Source organism: Suricata suricatta, chromosome 2 (assembly GCF_006229205.1).
Source record: "Suricata suricatta isolate VVHF042 chromosome 2, meerkat_22Aug2017_6uvM2_HiC, whole genome shotgun sequence".
Lineage (NCBI taxonomy): Eukaryota > Metazoa > Chordata > Mammalia > Carnivora > Herpestidae > Suricata > Suricata suricatta.
In genome coordinates this window covers 114,147,580-114,171,442 of record NC_043701.1, presented here as the reverse complement: position 1 = coordinate 114,171,442, position 23,863 = coordinate 114,147,580, and the positions used below count along the sequence as shown (strand labels likewise).

Sequence of the window (23,863 nt, the reverse complement as noted above, 5' to 3'; positions counted from 1 at the left end):
TTTTTCATTTCTCTCTAAAATGGTTTTATGAACATAAACATATTTATAGGTTGGGGGAAAATGTAATTTTCTACTTACATTTTCATTTTTCAAGATGAGTCTCAGGATTGCTTCTCTTTGTTTTAGAGCCTAAAACCAGAATCATGTCCAGTTAACATTTAAAAACTATAAGGATCAACTAGTTTTCCCAATATTTCTTCTCTCCTCTATAAACCATTTGATTCTACTTGCAGAAAATGACAGAAACTCTTAACAAAAATCATGAAACATATTGCCTAAGCAAGGTCTAGACTCTAGAGTACTTGTTTATGGTCAACCTACTGAATTCCTGTCTTCTTACTCTGAATCCCCAGTGATTAGCATCATGTCCAGGAAATAACACACCCTTCAATGCCTTTCCTCAATGCCTCTACAAATGTCTTTTTCTTCATTTACGTAGTCGAACGGGGTGGTGGTGATTTTGGCTCAGTTCCTCCACGTGCATGTCACTCCCATACTCGCCAATTTTTTTTTAATATTTTTTAAAATTTATTTTTGAGAGACAGAAAGATAGCGCGAGCAGGGAAGGGTCAGAGAGAGAGGGAGACACAGAATCTGAAGCAGGCTCCAGGCTCTGAGCTAGCAGTCAGCATGGAGCCCGATGCGGGGCTCGAACCCACAAACTGTGAGATCGTGACCTGAGCTGAAGCCGGATGCTCAACCGAATGGCCACCCAGGCACCCCTCAGGCACCCCTCACACTTGCTAATTTGTATCAGCCAGTTTTTGTCTGGCGTGGACAGCACGTGTGTTTATATACTTTCCATCCCAGCGATGGCTCACAGTATATACCACAGAATAGGAATTTTGATAGAATACCTTACTTAGTAAGCAAATATAAAGGCTTTAAAAATGTATTATGGCTGAACTCATTCCTATTCCCAGGACCACTGAAGACACAGCTAGTTACCATGAGTATCAAATCAAATGGTTGGAAAAACACAACCAAGCCCCACTGTTCCTGTAATTCCAGATGGTTAACTATGAAGGTAAATTCGGTATGTTATGTGATCACCAATAACTACTTTCGGTGAATAATCACTTAATTTGGAGAATCATATACTTTGACATCACAGTTCTGCAATAAGAAGAAAATTACCCTATAAAGTATATGCATCCACTAAAAACAGAATGAAAAGGGGGTTACAAAATCCCAGTTTCTACATTAACAGGACATAAATTTGTAGCAAGTTTGACAAAATCCATTACAACCCATTCCGGTAACTAACACAATTAATATGCTAGAAGGAGAACTTGAGTAAAGGCTACCTGACACGCTGCTGTGGCTTATGTTCTATCCTACCATTCACTGGCGCTGTGAGCCCTGGGGCCTGTTCTCCCGGGCTTCAGTGCCGTTGTGTCCTATGTCCTGTTCTACTGTGTATCAAAAACCTTGGTTTCCTGTCAGACTCCAGGCAGAGATTCCATCAGTGTAATTAATCCTCGTCTTTCAGATCCACAAGGAAATTAACTTTCTTTAAAGATGTCCTGCTATCTTGCCGACATAGAAAAGCCCAATTCTGAGGCGAGGCAGACCAAATCCATGTAAACCCCGCAGCCGTCTACCCTCTCAGCCCTGTGCCCCTCTGCCCCCTGGGCGCCCTACCTACACTACCCTCAGAACTCTCCGGAAACACACACACTCTTGCCTTTCCTCGCCTCCCTTCCTATCAAACACCTGTACCCTGGATTCTGTGAAACTACTCAGAATTATTCATTTTTGTCATCATTTCAGGGTCTCCCAGTTCCTCAAACATACTTTTGTTAAGTACATTTTATGTCATGCATTTACGCGTCTGCCTCCCGTGCCACCCAGGGCTAAGGACAGAGCCCCGGGTACCCGAGCCTGGCGGGTGCCGGACACAAACCAGTGCTCAACACGAATCACACTAACACATTGTAGAGTCTCCTACTGCGAGCTGAACAATTTCTCCATCGACGCAGCAGGTAAATTCTCTCACAGAGCGGCTCCCTCTGTGCAGACCCTCAGAGGAACCGGAGGTTGCAGCTTCAGCAAATAACTGATCAGTGAGGCCACAACCATAAGTTTCAGGAAACCATGTTTATTGCCAGAGACTCTCAGGGGTATTCTAATCTTCTACTTCCAAATTGGAAAGGAATGACACTAAAAATTCTTCTACACAGCTATACACGTAACATGTGCACTGACTGCGTGGTGGACATTTTCAGTTACCAACCCTGGATTTTTCTTCTTCAGTCTACAGGCACAGAAAATTCAAGATGTGAGGATTCTGTGTAAAAGTTATGTAAGTTAGAGTCAAATATAACCCTATTTGAGGGTACTTCTTAACTGACAAAAAAGATACTAGAAAGAAGACAGTTCTGCTTCAGTACCACTCTCACATTTGCATTAAGTTGAAGTGTAGCATCTCAGCACTGGTTAATCATCAATCCCCTCAAAGGAAAGCATGGATTACAACTGCCAATAATTAATCAGATTAATCCAGTTCTTTCTGGCAGCATTCTGAACACAATTCTTTAACCCCAGCCCTCCTAATTTTATCCTGTGCTAAGCCAAAACTATAATTTCAATTTTTCTATGTACGTTCCCAAATAACTTGCTACATTCTAAAGAAAATCACACAAGTGGCTAAGCAACCTCGAGGTAATTATAGACTGTGAAGAGAAGCAAATAACATTCATCTTAGGAAAGAAAGAAGAAAAAAAGCAAGATAGTGTGGAAAGGACAAATAATTATGGGGACTCTTGCCCCATTCCTTTCCTGCCTGCCATAAATAGTAAGTCAGTCCTATTAACAAAATCATTCCTGGGGCACCTGGGGGCTCAGTTAGTTAAGTGTCCGACTTCTGCTCAGGTCATGATCTCACGATTCGTGGATTCGAGCCCCGCATTGGCGAGCCCTGCATCGGGCTCTGTGCTGACAGCTCGGAGCCTGGAGCCTGCTTCAGATTCTGTGTCTCCCTGTCTCTCTGCCCCTCCCCCGCTCATGCTCCATCTCTCCCCAAAATAATAAACAAACATTAAAGATCATTAAAAACCATTCCTTTCCTATAAAAAGCTGAGCCTCTACTGGTGCACATCAATCACAAGCACTTACAGGCTGGTTAATATGAAACCTGGTTGGCATTCTCCTCATTATGGCTGAGTCAAGGTCCTGAGGACGGTTGGTGGCACCCATAACTATGACCTGGACATAGAAAAAAAAAACACAAGCCATTAAATCTACCGATAATGCACCTTTCAGGATACTACTACTAGGTTAGAAGCCATGGAAAATTAAGGTGTGTTTACATCTTCTATAAGAAATGACTTTAATCCGGTGTTACTCAAAAATTTATTAAAAAAATCAAAGTTAATCCTAAATGGATCCAATAACAGCAAAGCTGGTAAGATTGATGCATTTCACCAGACTTTCAGTAACTAATATAATACACCGTTCATTTACTGAAGAATGACAAAGATTTAAAATAAAACAGGTGGCATCCTGCAGTATATGGCTGTTCAGTGGCTACATGACGAATAGCTAACAGCCACACACGTTACAGCTTAGGAGTCTGTGCGGGAGACATTTCATCCACGTCCTCCGATACTAACATTAAATCATTTCCCCCGAGTCTGAGGATTCTGGTGACAGTAACAGGAATCACTGCTTCTCCCACTAGATGTCACACCACCATCTCATGGCCCTATCAGCCCTGCCAGTGACACCTGCTCAGTGCTTTAATAAAACCTCAAGCAACCAAACTTTCAACAAGGGCAATAATTAATTAGATAAATGCTAGGCAGAAAAAAGAATGAGGTGCCTGGCTGGCTCAGTCAGTAGAGTGTGCAACTCTTGACGTCAGAGTCGTTAAGTCTGAGCCCCAGGTTGGGGGTAGAGATTACTAAAAAAATTAAATTAATTTAAAAAAAAAAAAGAAGAAAAGAAAATGCCAACCTCTGTGCCTATGTCACTTTACTCATAAAGGATGCAGACATGAAAAATCAACACAAATAAAGACAGAGATATCCAAAACAAGTTAATTTCTGGAAGCCTTCAATCATAATATTATTGTTGGTATTTTTCGTATAACTCCAATAACAGACCACATTCTGCTATCCAAAATGAAATTTATCGGTTTTCTAACGGAAACTTTTCTTTAATATAATTTTATTTCAGCCTTAGAGGTTTTTGACTTCTGAAATAATCTGAAATCCAACTTCCAGAACATGTTGAAAGATCCACTAAATCCTATATTCTACTTCTACTCTATACTTAATGACATTCAAGAAACAAATTATTTTCAATTTAACTGTGAGAGGTTGCCACCTAGAGGGAAAAAAATGTAAATGCAAAGGTAAATTTGAGAAATGTTAGTTCCATAATATAATGCAATTTTGTATTTGAATTAAGTGGTCCTAAAATCAAAATATTTATGCCCTTATTAGTTGACTTTCCACAACCCTATAAAATTAATGAGGTAAAATTTCTATCAAATGTAAAACAAGCCCTAAAAGTGATCAAAGGAACTAACTGTATAAGATAAAGAATGAACAGAAGTACATTTTGAGATAGAGTATATACTAAGTGTTAGAAGAGATCCAAAGTGATATGGAAGCTTGTAGAAGACTGACCATATCGACCTAAAACAAAAACAAAGCGAAACCCAGTATGGAAGATAGGATGCTAAAAATTAGGATGGAGGAATCTGAATAAACACCTTACATAAAGCTGGGGCTCATGAAGTATAAGGGCCTGAAAACAGTGGTGAAGTATGAGAAAACGCATTCAGCAGAGTCAAGCTTTGGTTCTTGGTAAAATGTACAAAAAACACACAATCCCTAAGATTTCATGGTTTTTCACCAGCTAACCTGTATCGCAGACCAGAATTTACCTATTTGTGTTGAAAAGAACCTGGCAGAAGACAAAATCTTCTTAGAAGCAAAAAACCTTCAACATAGGTTCCAAAAATCTACACACAGTTTTAACAAATACAACTTCTCCCATGAAATCACAAAACACACAAACCCACATAAAGTCAAATCACAGAACCAGATGTACAGTCATATGTTAGAACCGTTGAACACAAACCATAAAATTAGAATGTTAACATATTTAAAGCAATAAAAAACAATCACATAGCAAATACTTATGTACTAAGTTAAACCAGGCAAGTTATAAACACTTAATCAAATTCTTTAAAACCATCCAACAGGCTTGAATGGATGCTATCCTTCCCTTTTTACAGTTAGTACTCCCTCCATTTAGATATAGAGTGACTGCATTATCTGGTCAAGATCACAGAGCCAGCTGATGCCGGGCCTCTAGTTCTCTAATCAAACTGGAAGCAAGAGTTGATGGGCCAGAGCCCATCAAAAGTCCCCTGTCAGACTTAAGAAGGATCTGAAAGAATCTCTAGGACTGAAAAATATAGTAAGTGAACTAATATGTTCAATAAAAGGTTAACTAACAGAAGAGATGCAACTAAAATTAGAATTAGCATTAAAAAAAGTAAAAACATTTCTCAGAATGTAGCACAAAGAGAAAATACAAACAAGAAGCTGAAACACCTGAGTGTAAATAATGTACACCCAATGGGCACTCCATAGGGAGGTCACATGGGGAATGGAGGGAAATGAAGCATGGCTTGGTTTTTCAGTTCTGGTTCTAGAACTTCCATTTCTGGTAATACGGCAGAAAACCTATATGCTGGGTGAGGCTTTTTTTTCCTTTTAATGAAAATACATTACTGTTCTGGCTGGAAAGTATGAACTATTCAGAGGAGAAGAACTAAGAGAAAATGAGAACCGCAAGAGGTACAATGAAAAAGATAGGTGGCCTTTGGGGTCATACCAGGAGACCTAAGTTCTGGTTTTCACAGCCCGCAGGGCAGAGAGACAAAGCATAGGATACAAGACTTTCATAAACGTGGGATCCTAAGGGCACGTGGCAGGAAGTGGGAAAGTGTGTGAGTTCCAGCAACTAACAAAAGCAGTAAAGTGAAACTAAGTGACAGAGGAACTAAGAGGAGGGACTGTAAGATTCATGGTAAAGGTCTCAACATGCACAGAGTACAGCCACTAGCTGTTTCCTTTCCCTCAGCATGAGGACTCTCGCAGGAGAGGCTTCACCTGGTTTTCTCTTTTCTGTAGTATTTGTCTCAAGCACTTAGGCAATCTTCTAACATCGTGTTTAACACAAAGCCCTGAAAATGACTAAAAATATACACATTCACTCAGATCCCAAGTTTCCCCATGTACTTAATGGTAAGTATAATTATTACCAAAAAAAAAAAAAAACTTTTCTAAAAAAGCCTAAGAAGTAGCCCACTAAATTTTCTGCTACCACCATCGCTACCCCTACCTACCCCCACCTACCTACTGTGCCACCACCACCGGCCCCCTCCCCCACCCACATCACCACCCACCACCACCGGCTCAAGGGAGATTTCTTTCACACACCTGACAGCTGTGGTCAGTATCCAGTCCATCCCATAGACTCATAAACTGAGCCTTCATCATGGCGGTAGCTTCATGGTCAGAACTTGAACGGTTTCGCAGGAAGGAGTCTAGAAGGAAAAAGTCCTCAACCTTAGAAACTAATTTGAATTATTTACTCTTTGTATAACTTCAAATCAGTAATCAAAAGCTGACAACTCTGTGAAAGAGTACAAGAAAAAGGGTTCAACTATGCCTTTTCACACATTAGTCTGATACAGTAATTTTGGCAAATAACTGAGAAATTAAAGCACAATCAACTCCCAATCCTCATTTCTTTCCTATCAACACGTTAATGCCAATGTATTTAAAAAAGTGCAGGATCCAGTACTGAGAGGGGAAGGATCAAGCAGTGTCTCGAGGAAGGTCTGTACGCGTTGGCCCTAACTTTCTAGGTTATCTGCGTCCTACGTATTCTTAATTGTACGACACATTTTTTTCCTCACATGCTTCTCCTGGAAATACAAATGGCACTGGAAAAATGTAAAACAGCATTCAGTGGGAAATGCAGGGCAGAAACTGGCTTCAAATGCACATGCTAGTACGCACGTGCACATACGTTATATAGTGTACACAGTCTGAAAGAAAATACACCACAACACTAATTGTTTTCAAAACCTCTCAGTGACACACTAAAGGACAATTTAAATTTTCTCTTGAGCTATGTGCTGTCTTCTCAATCATCTATCTACAACGAAAATGAAATGCTTTTAAAGTGGGGTGGGGGGAACAGTACATCCTAACAATTAAAAAAACACAGTAGATTTTCAAATGTGTTGTCTTCTGTCCCTTCAAACAACTGGTATTTCAGCACTGAAACTACAACCTGAAGATCAATCATACATGCCAGCAGCACAGAAATGCTTTGGTCCAAACTTAAAAAAAAAATTTTTTTTAAAGTGATTATAGCAAAAACAATACCATGAGATGACAAGGGCTTCTGATGACCAATACGCATCCTGGGTTTTCTTTTGCAGTTCCAGTTTCATGCAGTCTGTCCCACTGTTTGACTGCGTACAAAACTAATCCATCTATTCTCGATGTAGAAAATGTAGTCTTTTTTTTAAATTGCTTCTTTTTGAAGAGAATATGTGTAAGTACAGCTGACTTACCCACATGATTCTGCTATCAAGTATTCCTAATCATCATAATTGCTAAGAAGTTGGTTCTGACAAGACAGCTGCAATTCTGGATAAGTATAAATAACCTAACTATATCAGTAATTACATTAAGTGTTAAATGGAGGGGCGCCTGGGTAGCTCACTCAGTTAAGCATCTGACTTCAGCTCATGTTTTGTGGGTTCAAGCCCTGCATCAGGCTCGGTGCTGACTGCTCGGAGCCTGGAACCTGCTTGGGATTCTGTGTCTCCCTCTTTCTCTGCCCCTCCCCTGCTTGTGCTCTGTCTCTGTGTCTCAAAAGTAGATAAACATAGAAGAAAAATTAGAAAAAAAGTGTTAACTGTAAAAGGTCTTAGAGACCCACACGGGTGGTTAAGAAATCAGACTGTGTGCTGCTCACAAGAGACACACTTTAACTCTAAGAGTTCGGAATGCTGCAAAGGATGGAAAGAGACATATATGTAAATACTAACAAAAAAAGTTGGAAAAATGTATTTTTTTAAAGTTAATGCACACCTGACAAATGGTGCTAGGACAACTGAACATCCGTGTGCTAAAAATGTATCTAGACAAAGACTTTATACTTTGCACAAAAATTTACTGAAATTGATTCTAGATCTAAATGTAAAACACAAAAGTATTAAATTTCTAGAAGATAATATTGGAAAAAATCTAGGTGACTTGAGTTTGGTGAGGAGTTTTTGCATACAACACCAAAAGCATAATCAATCAAACAAAAATAGTTAAGTTGGACTTTATTAAAATTAAAAAATGCTCGATAAAGAAAAAAAAAGAAAAAGTCTGTCCTGTGGAAGACACCGGCAATTACGAGAAGAGATAAGCCATGGCTCCCGGGTGACTCGGTTGGTTGAATATCTGACTCTGGCTCAGGTCATGATCTCACAGCCCGTGGGGTCCAGTCCCACGTCAAGCTCTGTGCTAACAGCTCAGGCAGAGCCTGGAGCCTGTTTGGGATTCTGTGTCTCCCTCTCTCTATTCCCATTCCCCATGCTCTTTTTCTCTGCCTCAAAAATAAACATTAAAAAGAGAGAGAGAGAGAGAGAGAGAGAGAGAGAGAGAAGAGATAAACTAAAGACTAGGACAAAGATTTTCAAAATACCTATCTAATAAAAAGTGTGTATCCAAAATATACAAAGAACATTTAAAATCCAAAAATAAGAAAACAACCCAATTAAAAAATGTGCAAAAGACCTGAACACACACTTCAAAGAAGATACATGGATGGCAAATAAGCACATGAAAAGATGCTCCACATCGTATGTCATTAGGGTACTGAAACTTTAAATGACAATGAGACACCGCTACATGCTTGCCAGGATCGCTAAAATCTCCAAACACTGATAATATCAAGTGATGGACAAGATGCTGAGCAACAGGACCCCTCATTTATTGCCCGTGGAACTGCAAAATCACAGAGCCATTTTGGAAGGCAGTTTGGGGATTTCTTACGAAGCCAGGATCCAGCAAATGCACTCCCAGGTGTTTACACTCAGTTTACATTCAGTTGAGCTGAATATGTTTGTCCATGCAAAATCCTGCACATCATGGTTGTTAGCAGCTTTATTCATAATCACCCCAAACTGGAAGCAACCAAGATGCCCCAGGGACGACAAATGGATAAACAACGCATGTATAACCACACAACAGACTATTACCCAGCCATAAAAAGAAATGAGCTCCCAAGCCACAAGAAGATACAGAGGAGCCTTAGAGGCATGTCGCTAAGTGAAAGAAGCCAGTCTGAAAAGGCTCCATATTGTATGATTGCAACTACGATATTCTGTAAAAGGAAGACCGTGAAAAGACCAGTGGCTGCTGGGACTTCGGGAGTTTAGGACACACAGGTGGAGCACAGGGGGTTTTCAGGGTGGTGAAACAATTTTGCCTGATACTGGAGTGGTGGACACGTGACATTATGCATTAGTCAAAGCCTACAGACTGTAAGCACAAGGACCATTAATATAGACTGCGGACTTTCCTGATTAACACAGGCTCATAAGTTATAACAAATATGTCACAGGAATGCAAAGTACTGATACCAGGAAACCTGTGTGTGCAGGGGTACGAGTATGAAAACTGTCTACGTTCTTTCTGTAAACTTAGAACAGTTCTAAATAACAAGAGAAAAACAGCTTAACAAATATCTGAGGTTGTGAGAAAGAAAAACAACCGTGAGGACTCAGGCAGTAAGTGTGGGGTGTGAGGTGCTTGTGCCGCTGTGGACACGCGTCCAGCTTCGGTGTTAATGTCCAGGCGGAGACCAAGCTGCTCAAAGTGTAGACAAGGAAAAAGTCCCACTCACTACTCCTGGGAGCTAAAGGCCAAGTCTGTCTTAGTCTGGGCTCCAGGGATAAACAGGTCTCCCGTGAAAAATGAAACCCTGAGATCACAGGGGCTCTCCCTCAGGCATGAAGACATCATCAGTCTAGGAACATACACATGGAGATTATCATCAAAATTAGTCCTGAGCGATTACACCCCATGCAGAGGCTCTAAGTGGAAGGTAGGAAAATCATTCTGACTGGTCTCAGGGAACACAGAATTCTCCTATAAAAACAAGCTGTAAGCTACCTAATGTGAGCAATGAGCCAAGGAAACAAGTTAGTATGAAACAGTTAACAATACAAAGGAGAAGAAGAATTTCAGACAACAGAACAGTCCAAAAAACTACATATAAAATAGTATGCTTAAAACTGAGACATTAAAGGGGGGATGTCTGGGTGGCTCAGTCGTCAGGTTAAGCGTCTGACCTTTGATAACGAATCAGGTCAAGGTCTCACAGTCATGCAATTAAGCCTTGTGTAGGGCTCCGCACTGACAGCAGAGCCTGCTTGGGATTCTCTCTCCTCTCTCCCCGCTCCCCCACTTCATGCTGTCTCTTGTCTCTCTCAAGATAAATCAACTTAAGTTAAAAAAAAAAAATCTGAGACATAAAAGGGGTTGAAATTCAAACAGAAGAGTAACTATAGTGAAAAAATATAATTTGAAAGAGAACCAACTAGAACTTCCCAAGTTCAAATATAATCAAGAGAATACAAACCCAACGGTTGTGACGTTAACATAGCCAAGCAAAGAACTGCTGTTTAAAACTTGTTTAAAGATTGATTTTTTAGTTGTACCATTATTTTAGGCATCAACAAAGTTTTAAATGTTATAATACTAAAAGAAAAAACTCTGCCAATAAATTATAACATGGTATCCCAATTTCAGAAACATTAAAATGTAAACAACAAAATGGTATATTTTAGAACTGATGAAATATGGGAGAGAATTCAATGTGGAAATGACTCAAAATTAAGCAGAGAGGTGAAGAGTGTGCGTGTGTGTGTGTGCGTGTGTGTGCATACACATAAAATGGAAGTCTTGCCACAATCAAAGATATGTAATGGCTGAGAAATTCTTTGGAATTAATGAAAACCACAAATCATCAGATTAAGAACCACAGTAAGTCTCAGTGTGATAATAAAAATAAACATGGACCTAGAAAAACCATAATCAAATAGGAGAACAAGATAAAAATCTAGTAACAGTAGAGAGAAAAGATAAAATTACTTACAAATAAATATTTGATTATAAGCTGAATTCTTGAAAGCAATAAGAAAGACTGGAAGACAATGGACTGTAGCTTCAAAATGCTGAAGAAAAAGAATTCTACCATTTAAGAGTAAAGGTAGAATTAACCCATTTTCACCCAAAGACAGAATTCACTGTATTCATCTTTGCTGAAAGAACTCTGACAGACGTCAGTGAACGGCATTAAATCCAGAAAAGGCAGGTGTGTAAAGAAGCAACTGTGAGCAAAGAGACGGACAGAGGTCTCCAAACAAGTGCCGCCAGAACAGAAAGAACGACTGGTGTGGAGACAGTAAAATCAGTGCCAGCATGCAAGTAATGAATGGGATGATCCGGGTTCAGGAGTTCTAAGGTCCCTGTATCATTTAGGAGGAGGGCAGAAATAACTGGCGTAGGCTTTGAAGGCAAATAGGTATTCTAAATCTTTCACTAAAGAAAAAGAATATGTTACCTCTAAACCTGTATGTAGCAGGGAAAAGGGGATAAAGAAAAGTCCACTAGACTGGTAAATAAAAAGTACACAGTGGCAGAAATAAATCTAAATACACAAGCTATCAAAATAAAGGCAGAATGACCACACCTCCTGGTTAAAGCGTCTTAGATTAAATTTTTTCTAAATCTAGCTATATTCCCTTTTGTGGAAAATTCACACCGAAATCCCAAAAGAGCTGTAATAAACCGATGAGAGACACAAGACAGATAAATAACCAGAGTACTTTATATCTATCCCTACTTTTCTCTCTGTATTTCTGTACAGTCTATCATATTACATATAATAGTATAACTGACTCAAAGCTATAGGTTCAATTACCATAGCTCTATTATGACTTACCATACTAGGAACAGGACCAAAAATACCAATGAGCTATAAAACACAGAAAAAGTACGCTAATATAAAAGTCACGACATACAGGGAAAGACAATTTATTTTATAAGTTGGCTGTCCATATGGAAAAGAATGAAATTAGATTCCTACTTCACAATATATACTTGGAAAAGAGGGATATTTATGGCAATAGGGAAAAATTTGTAAGCCAGACACAAAAAGTATAAACCATAAGGATTTAAATTTAAATTTCCATAAAAGAAACTATCATAAAATTAAAAGACAAGCCAATCTAGAAAATATCTGCAATCATAATAAACATCAACAAAGAATTACCAAGAAAATGCAAATAACCCCAAAGAAAAACTGCAAGCTTATAACCAAGGAAACTCAATGACTAGTTACCATGTTAAAATGCCCAAATTTACTAGCAATGCAGGGAAACATGAAACAATAATGAGATAATACATGTTAAGTTGACAAAAGAAAACAATTATAGTATCAGAAAAAATAAATTTTAGGGGCATGTAGGGAAACGATATAATTGAGAGTGAAAACAGGTAGAACCACTTTGAAGAACTGATAATCCCAGTGAGGCTGAAGACAGACACATCACACAAGCTAATGGTCCAACTTCGGGGCATGCAGCCTGGATAAGCACACGTGCCTGAAGAAACACAGACAGGGATGCCCACTGTGTGCTGCATGTGATACGGAGAAGACAAAAAACCATCAGGCAGTGGAATGAACAGTATGGTTCATTCTGGAATATGAAAATTATACATAGCTTAGAAGGGTGTTGGTGATCTCCTCTGTGTTATTAATCTGCCCTAATAAGCGCTGAAAACTAAATCTGGTCATCTGAATACCACCCCTAAGAATGGCGCTATAAAATGTTCACACAGAAAAATCACATACCTATTTCATCTATGAAAATGATGGAAGGCTGTAGCTTTATGGCAAGGGAGAAGACCGCAGCGGCCAGTTTCTGCGACTCTCCGTACCACTTATCCGTCAGTGTTGAAGGCTGAAGGTTAATGAATCGACAGCCTGCTTCTTTGGCGGTAGCCTTGGCAATCAACGTTTTACCACAGCCTGGAGGCCCATAGAGGAGAACTCCTACAAATTAACATGTCATTTTATTATTTACATTTTTATCTGATAATCAACATATTAATGCTGCCACACTAAAATCTTTCCCAACATTCACTTGTTATCTTTTTTTAGTAGTAGAAAAGTAAGGCTCCACTTTCCAAGTTTGGTGTCAGAGATGACTATAAAATTACAGCACGCTTGTGTCTTCTCCCTTCACAGGAAGGTCTCGTTCAGGATCACCTTGACCCCTAAACTCACGTCACTCGATCCAGGGGTGACAAATAAAATGGTAAAACACCCTACACCTTCACAAGCCAACAGGGCACTATAGCACATTAGAACAGCCCAGAGAAAACAGAGAACTTCAGAACACGCTGCAGCAAACATCGTTTTGATGTTACTGAGACTTAAGTTTTAGCCAAAAGGGCATGAGCCTTTTTCCAAACAGATAAGGATCTCTTCTTCAAAGGAGCAAAAGCTGGCAGTCACTTCTGTTTTACTTTCCAAGGAATAAAACTGTATTATTAACCTATAGTCTCCAAACAGTAGTTTGCTGCTTAATACACTTTAAGATAATTCTTTTAATATGAGAGATCTAAACTGGTCAAGGCCTTGGACATTCTGGGAATCATCACCAACTGTTTTTCAACAAAAATGAAGTAACACTTTTCTATGTTAACAGAAAAATTATCTTCCTGGCTATAGATCATCTCTAGATAGGCCTGACAAAAACTATAATTTACAGACTTAAATATTTGCTTAATTCAGAGCTTCTCTACTTTTCTCATGTCATAGCACGTAAAAAGACAATACTTACAGGTGGCATGCTAGGGTAAAATGAAGAGGCTTTGGAGATTTCCAAAATATTATTATGTAATGAAAATAAAATACAGGGGCGCCTGGGTGGCTTAGTCGGTTATGCATCTGGCATCGGCTCAGGTTATGAGCTCATAGTTCATGGAGCCCATGTCAAGCTCTGTGCTGACAGCTCAGAGCCTGGAGCCTGCTTGAGTTGTGTCTTCCTCTCTCTCTCTGCCCCTCCCCTGCTCGTGCTCTCTCTCTCTTTCAAGAATAAATAATAAACATTAAAAAAATAGAAAATATTAAAAAAATATTTTGTATTAAAATTTCACCCTGCCTAAATTTTCATTTTTTTCTTTTTAAGAAGAAGCTTGAGCTTGATTCCATAAAAATAACAAATGTTTTTCACATCAAGCTCTTCAAAATTCTATTCAGGCACATAAACTCTCTGGCACATACAGATTTTTCTAGTGGTCTTCATAATTCTTTACGAATTAATGAAGTTTAATCATCTTAGTTTTCTGAAGCTATTTTAAAATTTAAATCAATAAGGTTTGCCAGTACATGTTAATATTTCCATGTAGCCCTCTGCCATTTTTAATTAAGTTCATTCAGCTGTAAAAAATTTAGTTACATCACTTATAATTTGAACCCCCTATTGACACTTTTCCTTTGGATGGCATATGTGAACAACACAGAACAGTAGTCTAATGCTGTTTAATTCACATCAAACTGAAAACACGGGGTGACTACAGATGCCTGGAATTACTGTGACATTTATTACTTTGATCATACATTTCATATGGAATGCAGATCCACAAACTCTCATCTACATATTACCTGAATCTTAGGATTTTCTGAGCAAACTTGATGCAACAGCCTATCTTGTTGACTCTGCGGCCACAGCACACCTCACAAACTTGGGCAAGTGTTCCTAGAATGTCCCCTTTGATTTAAAGTATTCATCCATCACTCTGAGCATTTTATTCCTAATAGTTTATTTGGCAGTCCTTAGCAGGATTAAGTTTTTCCTATTACTTCTCTTCAGGAATTACAATTAGTTATGAATTAAACAGCTTTTTTACAGTTTTTTTTTTTTTTTTTTAACAGAGTCTGAAACTAAACATGCATTGAAAGCTTTGGGATTTCATAATGTTCTGGAGGCCAGACATGATGGGGAGGTTCACGTAGGGAGCAGGGAGTGCTCGTTTTCTGACCTGGGTTGTAGCTGTGGAGGTGTTGGCTTTACAATCATCCGCTCAGCTGTTTTATCCCCATTTGCGCATGTTGCTTCACTAAGACTCATGTTGTCTCACTTGGCATGTTATTAATGCATCTAGCGGTGACACTGTTTGAAAGGGCCATCTTCTCTATATCCTTTGTGGGATGATTTCTACCATGTTTATGCTTAGGAAGAGGGATACATGAATCGGCCTGCAATGAATGTGAGGCATCCGACTTCAGTTATTAGCTTTGCAATCTTTTAACTAGTTTTTTTTTTTTAATCTCAGTCTGATACTTTTACAACCATTTTCAACAAAACAAGAAACTGTGATTACTTCATTCTCTGTAGAAGCTAAAAAAATTCAAACCCCTCTTTAGTGTGGACGTTTTAGTAAGGGTTTTACGTGATAAGTACTACCTGCAAATGAAAGATTTAAGATGAGGAAGAAAAGAAGAATTGGGACAAAAGATCCAAATTTGAAATAATCCTCATTAGTGACAAATATGTTACCTTATTAGTAACTAACATTTTTCTTTTTTGAACTAGCTTAATGACTTTCAAGCTTTAATAAAAAATTGTCCAAATGGTGGAAAAGTAAGTATATGTAAAAACTAACTCTATTTGAACACAAAGTACTCAAGGAGGTGGAGGGAGGGATGTTAGCTGACTGGGGCTTTATACCACATGCAGCTGGTACAGCTGCCCAGTGACCTGGGCGAAGACGTCGCTGAGGCCTGGGGCTTTCCCTAATAGCACAGAAAACACAACGCACTTTTCTCCCATCCCAGTAATAACCAGGCCAGACCCTGCATCTGACTTTTCTAAATCCACTGAGAAACTGGGACGTGAAAAATCACACAGGTTCTTTCTTGTTCAGACTACCAATGACCTGGAAGAGGGTAAAGAACTAAATAAACCAACTTATACTTTACTCTTTTGATCTTGGCTCAAATAAACCATTTGCAATTTTCTTTGGGGGAAAATTTTTTTAAAAACAAACTAAATGCTTTTTGTTAGTGGGGGGAAAAACGGAAGTTTTGTTATTTCAGAAAATAAAAAGAAATACCTAATGAACAGTTTTCCTGTTTCAGTTAATGAAAAGAATATGTCATCATCCTCTATTGACTCTCTATTGTAAAAATTATCTACTTCATGAAAATGTACAGGTATCAGCTTCAATCACTTTTGAAATATAAATTGATGCACTTTGATAGAACTACAAAATTAATAAGATTATAAGCAACCATAACTTATATACAGCGTTATTTTGATATTTCTAAAGATTTTTTCTTTTGATGCATCTAATAATTTGATTTCAGCCTTGACTAGCAACGGAAAAGCAAGCCTGTCTGGTTCGGGGAACACAAGGAAGAGCCGTTTCCACTCCTTCCAGGGCTGCAGCGTCTGCGTGGGAACGCCCCGGCACCACACGGGTAGTCACCCCACTGCCACTCATCATCCACGCTCCGCGGGGATCGCCTTGCCTAACACAGATACGGGATTCGTATTTGAATGGACAGCAATAAAAGTACTACACGTAAAGATGGAGTTATAAGCATTTCCAATTCTTGAGTTCCAAGGCTTTCAAAGTGATTGCTAACTAGGAATAAGGAAGTATTCCTTAAAGATAAGTAGCATTTAATTCTTAGCTCATCGGTACTTCAGTATTTCCTCTAAAACACCACTGCAATACAACAATGACTGCTAAAAAAAAAAAAAAGTCACTATATTATGAGACAACAAAAAGAGTTCTTACTCTGAAAACAAAAGAACCCATACCATGACTTTGGATTTTTAAATTTCAATTTCCCCAATTTTTATGTACTTGGAAGTAATAAAAATGAGTTTGCAAAAGTTTTACCTAAATTTGGGAAGCTGAAGAATGAGCAATTATTTTAAAAATACTATTTATAAAATAGCTCACTGGATTTCAGTATTCTCTTCAACATCCAACCTCACCAATACCAGTTCTATAATGGCAGAAAGTTTCAATGTTTCCTACATTTTTAATACTTTAGCAAATGTAAACTTTTACCATACCCTTTGGAGGCTGCAGAAGCCTGGAATTTTCAAACAAATGCTTCTTTTTGATGGGTAAGATGACTGTGTCTTTCAGATCTGTAATGACATCATCCAGACCTGCTATGTCACTCCAAGTAACCTGATAAAAGGTAAGGTCAACATGAATTTTACAATTTATGTATATTCAATAAAGTAAAAAAAAAAAACCCCAAAAAGGCAACCTCAATCTGATAATTATACGTAAATAACAAAAGATTAATATAATGTCAGTAAAGACTTTCTACAGCAATACTGAAATTACTAAATAATCATGAGATTACAAAAAGGAATTAATAGTCAACTACCTACTATTAAAAAAAAAAAAGCACTAGGCCCAGCACTCAAAACTCTACAGGGATCTAATAAGCAGAATTCACTCCGTGTAAGAGGGCTGCTCTGCCAAGAAGACGGAGAACCAGTCAGACAGAACTCAGCGCGGGCTGACCCAGAAGAGCTTCCCCGGAGTGTCCCTAATTCATTCAGGGTACTGTCAAACACAACAAGAAAATATTCTGGAAATAAAGTCACACAAAACCAGACTTCTGAATTTTATTAATCAAAAGGAAAACTTTCAAACAAAGTTTTTACCTTTGTAAAGAGTTAATAGGGGATATTTACTATCAAAATAAGCACAGCCTGTGCATTTTAAAACCTTCTGACTCTACTTAAAACTTCAGGGCAGGAGGTGGGGGGAGGAGGGGGGAAGGGGAGAAAAAAGCAAACTGAAAAAAACCAAGGGAAAAAAAAAAATCAACCTAGCTCTAACTTGGCAGAGTAGAGGCTGAAGGTGGGGTGAGTCAGAAGCCATATTTACAAGAAATTTACTTTCACTACAACTTTAAGAAAGAGTGAAAGGCCACAGCAAAACTGAAAAAAAATCACCTACTTCCACTGTAGCTATAACAAAAAAGAAAGTCTGTTAGTACAGCCTTACTCAAAGTGGTGAACACAGGGCCAAGAAATCCCACAAATTCATAAATCAAATTAAAATGGATGATTGATTCTGGGGACACAGATACTAACAGACATTGTGGACTTTTATTTTCTAGATTGAGATAGGAATACCATACTTTTTCTATTTATTTATATCTGTCATACAAAACCTATTAATACCTGCTGTTATAAAATATTCACATAGGAGTTTATAGTTTATAAATCACATTAATCTGATCCTCCAATAATCCTTTTGAAGTAGGTAGTGCAGGTATCACATCATCGCTGTATTATACATGAGGGGACTGAAACTCAGAGAGGAAATAATTTGCCAGGCCATGAATGGAAAAAATTCAGAATCTTGTGTTGTCTACCATATCTTATTAGGAAAATCTACATTTAAACTCCAAATCAAATATTCACATACCTTAAAGCAGGACATTTTATATACCACGAAGGTAAATGTATCAAAGAACAAGTTGATCTAAACAACTGTGTGCCAAAAACGGTTAACACAGCAGGCCTCAGACTGCTGTCATTAGAAAGTCTACCTGCAAGGCTGGCCTATGGCTGGAGAATGGGAGCTTAGATTTTGGAGAATTCCTCCATTCCCGAATAAGAACACCTCACTGTACCTAACGTGTCTGTGCAAACAACACGGTTTATAGCAGACCTCTGTTTTCCCTCTGAAAGTCTGGAATTTCGGTAGATGTTAGGATGTGGAGTCTACATGACAAGTCCCAATTAAAACCCTGGGCACTAAGTGTCTAATGAGCTTCCCTGGTGAACACAGCACTTTACACTTGTTCTTGCAACCCGCTGCTGAAGGAATTGAGTGAAGCCCATAAAATTTCCCTGGGAGAAGGCTCTTGGAAGCCTGTGCTTGATTTCTTCTAGACTTCATTCCGTGACCCTTTTCTTGCCGATTTTGCCTTGTATCCTTTTGCTGTACTAAATCACATCCGTGAGCACAAAACTATGCTGAATTCTGTGCTTCTTCCTAGAGAATCATCACATATGGTCGTCCTCAGGACCCGACACAAAATGCCAGACTCAAAAGATCTTAAATAAGACTAAAAATACATACATGCATGTTAAGAGGGTCCACGAGGTGAGCAGCGATACTCATTTCATATTCTGAAAGCTTCACATTTTTCACACCAATCTGTTTCATTAATTTTTCTGCCTAGAACAACAACAACAAAAAAGCAACTTCCTTTAGTTTGATATTTGGGTATTGGCACTTCAAAAGAGATTACCTGTGAAGTCTAAAAAGCAATGAACAGACATACAAGACTTTTCCAGGGAAATTCTAGGCTCCTTGACCTCCTGTTTCCCCACTGTAAGCCCTTAGGTAAAGAAAAAATATGTGTCTAACTCCACAGAAACCAGGGCAATTTCAACCAGCTCCTAGGAAATGAAAAAGTTAGAGTACTTGACTGACGAGTTACTTATCGGGCCTTGCACTACTCCAGTGAGACTCTAAGGCCAATCTGTTGTTCTCTCTAGTAGGATCATCATGACAGGTGCAGGTGAAACCTCCAGATGAGAGAGCAGTTAAGCATATCAAAAAATGGACAACTGGAGTTTCTTTCCTTAAATCAAGTTTCTGAAAACAGATGCTTAACGACCTTCAAATTATCCAGTTATCGACACCAGGTGCCCATGGCCATCAAATTCCAAATTGTTCTGAGATGTTGTCCTTTTTGGTTAAAGCCAATTCCTGGGACTAGACAACAAGAGATAATAAATTCTAAATTCTAAATTATGGAGCGCCTGAGTGGCTCAGCTGGTTAAGTGTCTGACTCGTGGTATCAGCTCAGATCATGATGTCGCGGTTGTGGGATGGAGCCCTGAGTTGGGCTCCACACTCAGCTCGAAGCCTGCTTGGGATTCTCTCTCTTTGCCCTCCCTTGTGAGTGCTCACATTCTCTCTCTCTCTCTCTCTCTCTGAAAAATAAACAGCTAAAAAAGAAATAAATAGATTAGAAGTACATTTGCCTATATATTTCTAAAGCTGGACAAAACTAACCTGAAACCTATGAGCCCTAGCAATACAACAAAGATTTAAATTAAAATTAAAAAATAATAATAATTACAAACATTTACTGAATGGACCAAACCATATGCCAAAACACTGTAAGTCGATTAGCTCACTGAACCCCCCCCCCCGAGAGAGCCTACTATGGGGTACGTACACTTTCTCCTCACCACGGAAAAGGAAATTAAAGCTTAGCTTAGATGAAATAATCTGCTCCAGGTTCAAGTCAGCAAATGGAAGAGACAACATTCACACGCAGGCAGCCCGACTCCTCTAATCACCTCCCAACATGACCTTGCTTTCCTATAACAGGAGGACCTGTGACCACTAAGAAGTCTTAAGAAGACTACAGAAAACACATTCAAATTCAATTAAGTGAACATTTTTAGAATTAAAAGCACTCTGATAAATACCTAAATTTTTGTTACATTTTCCTAAAACACTTTAAAAATACATTGTATCCTCTAGTTTTAAGTAGGCTCCAGTCCAACTTGGGGCCTGAATTCAGCACCCTGAGATCAACAGTCACATGTTTCACCAACCGAACCTGCCGGGCATCCCTAAAATACTTCTGATTTTGTAAGATCTTGCTTTTGTTAGGAGATATTGCTGCTCTAAAAGGAAATTCATCTCACACAGCACTATAGTTACAGACTGCTCAGAGCATTAGGATAAATGTGGATAAATTAGGATAAACCATATCCTAGTAATGCAGCATTTTTAAAATAAAAAAAAACACATCAGTTTTTCCTAGTTAGCCCTCCCCTACAAAATTACTGAATCAACAGGGAAAGTAGCCTTTTCCATGTTCTTTAATCTCTTTCTTGTAAATATCTTCTCTTTTGTGGATTTTAAATCTTTCATGTGTCAGCCATGAAAGGTATCCTACTTTAGCATCTGTAATAACAATAATTATTCTTTTCCATTATGCTTCTATAAATGTACAGCCATCCCACATGTGTTCTTTTTAGGCTGTGCTGTAAAACACTGGTTCCCACCAGGGTGACTGCCCCAGGGGACAGCTGGCTAGGTCTGGGAATACTGTTGGCTGTCCCAACCTGCTAGGATAGGGTGCTCTTGGTATGTGATTGGCAGAGACAGGAATGCTGCCTAACATTCTAAAAGACACAGGACAGGCTGCCTCCCTTGCCCAAATTACCTGGTCCCAAATGTCCAATAGAGCCTAGCTCAGGAACCCTGCTTTATTGACCCCATTCACTAGGTGCTCTTAAATTTTTACTCTAGGGGCGGCTGGGTGGCTCAGTCGGTTAAGCCTCTGACCTCGGCTCAGGTCAGATCTCACGTTCGTGGGTTTGAGCCTCGCGTCAGGCTCTGTGCTGACAGCTAGCTCAGAGCCTGGAGCCTGCTTCCAGTTCTCTGTCTCCTTCTCTTTCTGACCCCACCCCCCTCAAGCTCTGGCTCTCTCTGTACATTAAAAAAAAAAAAAAATCTTAAAAAAAAATTTTACTCTAGGCCAAAAATGCCTCTTGCTTTAAACAAACTTTATTTATGTCTGGGGGTTCCTTAATAAAAATTATCAACTATGTTGTTTATGTTATAGAGACAGAAAATGCTGTGGTCAAATTTACCTAAAATCTTTTTCCCATAAAAGCAGTCCCATTTAACAATGTCTTCATGGAACAAAAATAGACACTCAGATCAATGGAACAAAATAAAGAACCCAGAAATGGACCCACAAACGTATGGCCAACTAATCTCTGACAAAGCAGGGAAAAATATCCAATGGAATAAAGACCATCGCTTCAGCAAGTGGTGCTGGGAAAACTGGACAGTGACATGCAGAAAAATGAACCTGGACCATTTTCTCACACCATATACAAAAACAAACTCAAAATGGATGAAAGACCTAAACATAAGATCAGAAGCCATCAAAATCCTTGAGGAGAAAGCAGGCAAGAACCTGTTTTTTGTTTTTTTAATGTTTTATTTATTTTTGAAACAAAAAGAGACAGAGCATGAGTGGTGAAGGGGCAAAGAGAGAGGGAGACACAGAATCTGAAGCAGGCTCCAGGCTCTGAGCTGTCAGCACAGAGCCCGATGTGGGGCTTGAACTCATGAACTGTGAGATCATGGACCTGAGCCAAACTTGGACACTTAGCGAACTGAGCCACCCAAGAACCCAGGCAACCTCTTTGACCTTGCCCACAGCAACGTTTTACTCACCGAATCTCCAAAGGCAAGGGAAACAAAAGCAAAAATGAATTATTGGGACCTCACCAAAATAAAAAGCTTCTGCACAGCGAAGGAAACAATCAGTGAAACTAAAAGGCAACCAACAGAATGGGAGAAGGTATTTGCAAACAACATTATCAGATAAAGGGTCGGTATCCAAAATCTATAAAGAAGTTATCAAACTCAACACCCATAAAACAAATAATCCAGTGAAGAAATGGACAAAAGATATGAATAGACACTTTTCCAAAGAAGACATCCAGATGGCCAACCGACATATGAAACGATGCTCAACATCACTCATCATCAGGGAAATACAAATCCAAACCACAATGAGATACCACCTCACATCTGTCAGAATGGCTAACATGAACAACTCAGGCAACAATAGATCTTTGCAAGGATATGGAGAAAGAGGACCTCTTTTGCACTGTTGGTGGGAATGCAGACAGGTGCAGCCACTCTGGAATACAGTATGAAGGTTCTTCAAAAAATTAAAAATAGAACTACTCTACAACCCAGCAATTACACTACTAGGTACTTATCCAAAGAATACAGGTGTGTTGTTTGGAAGGGGCACATGCCCCCCCCCGCCATGTTTATAGCAGCACTTTTGACAACAGCCAAAGTATGGAAAGAGCTCAAATGTCCTTTGATGATAAATGGATAAAGGAGATGTGGTGTATATAGACAATGAAGTATTATTCGGCAATCAAAAATAATAAAATCTTGTCATTTGCAACTACGTGGACGGAACTAGAGGGTATTATGCTAAGCGAAATTAGTCCGAGAAAGACAAATATCATATGACTTCACTCATATGAGGACTTTAAGATACAAAACAGATGAACATAAGGGAAAGGAAGTAAAAGTAATATAAACACAGGGAGGGGGACAAAACATAAGAGACTCTTAAATACGGAGAACAAACACAGGGGTTGTGGGAAGAGAGATGGCCTAAATGGGTAAGAGGCATTAAGGAATCTCCCAAAATCATTGTTGCACTACATGCTAACTAACTTGGATGTAAATTTAAAAAATAAATTAATAAAAAAACAAAACAAAAACACAATGTCTTCAGGTTGCTTTAACAACACTGACAGGAAAAAAAATTAATGTTTATTGGGTGAAATTCATTTTCATTTCTTTACAATCAGCCCTTACAACCATCCTGAGAAGTAGCTATTACTATGCTCATTTTTCAGACGACAAACTCAAGGGTCAGAGAAATTAAAAGAATTGCCAAGATTATGAGCTAGGAGTTGGCATTACCAGAGTTCAAACCCTGATGTGTCTAATTCCAAAGCTCATGTTCTGCTGAAACACTAATACTCCTCATCTGGGAGAGCAGAACATGGTTAACAAATGAATAAAAAGAAAGTACCCCCGAACACATCAAACTGTGTTCCAGAAGTTATTTAACTGTTTCTAGCTTTGACAACTTTAAGTGAGCCTGTTTCTATAATGTTTTACCAAGA

General features: G+C 38.8%; 1 protein-coding gene across 1 annotated transcript in view; it reads right to left on the bottom strand.

The window, feature by feature from the left end:
• The window catches only part of ATAD1 (ATPase family AAA domain containing 1), a 52,167-nt gene that overhangs the window by 12,909 nt on the left and 15,395 nt on the right, over window positions 1-23,863 (bottom strand). Inside the window, exons 3-8 of the mRNA XM_029931701.1 lie at window positions 19,239-19,337; window positions 17,198-17,318; window positions 12,955-13,155; window positions 6,462-6,568; window positions 3,118-3,207; window positions 79-129 (exon numbers count right to left, since the gene is read on the bottom strand). Of these exons, the coding sequence (XP_029787561.1) occupies window positions 79-129; window positions 3,118-3,207; window positions 6,462-6,568; window positions 12,955-13,155; window positions 17,198-17,318; window positions 19,239-19,337 (669 nt within the window). The remainder of the gene's footprint in view (window positions 1-78; window positions 130-3,117; window positions 3,208-6,461; window positions 6,569-12,954; window positions 13,156-17,197; window positions 17,319-19,238; window positions 19,338-23,863) is intronic.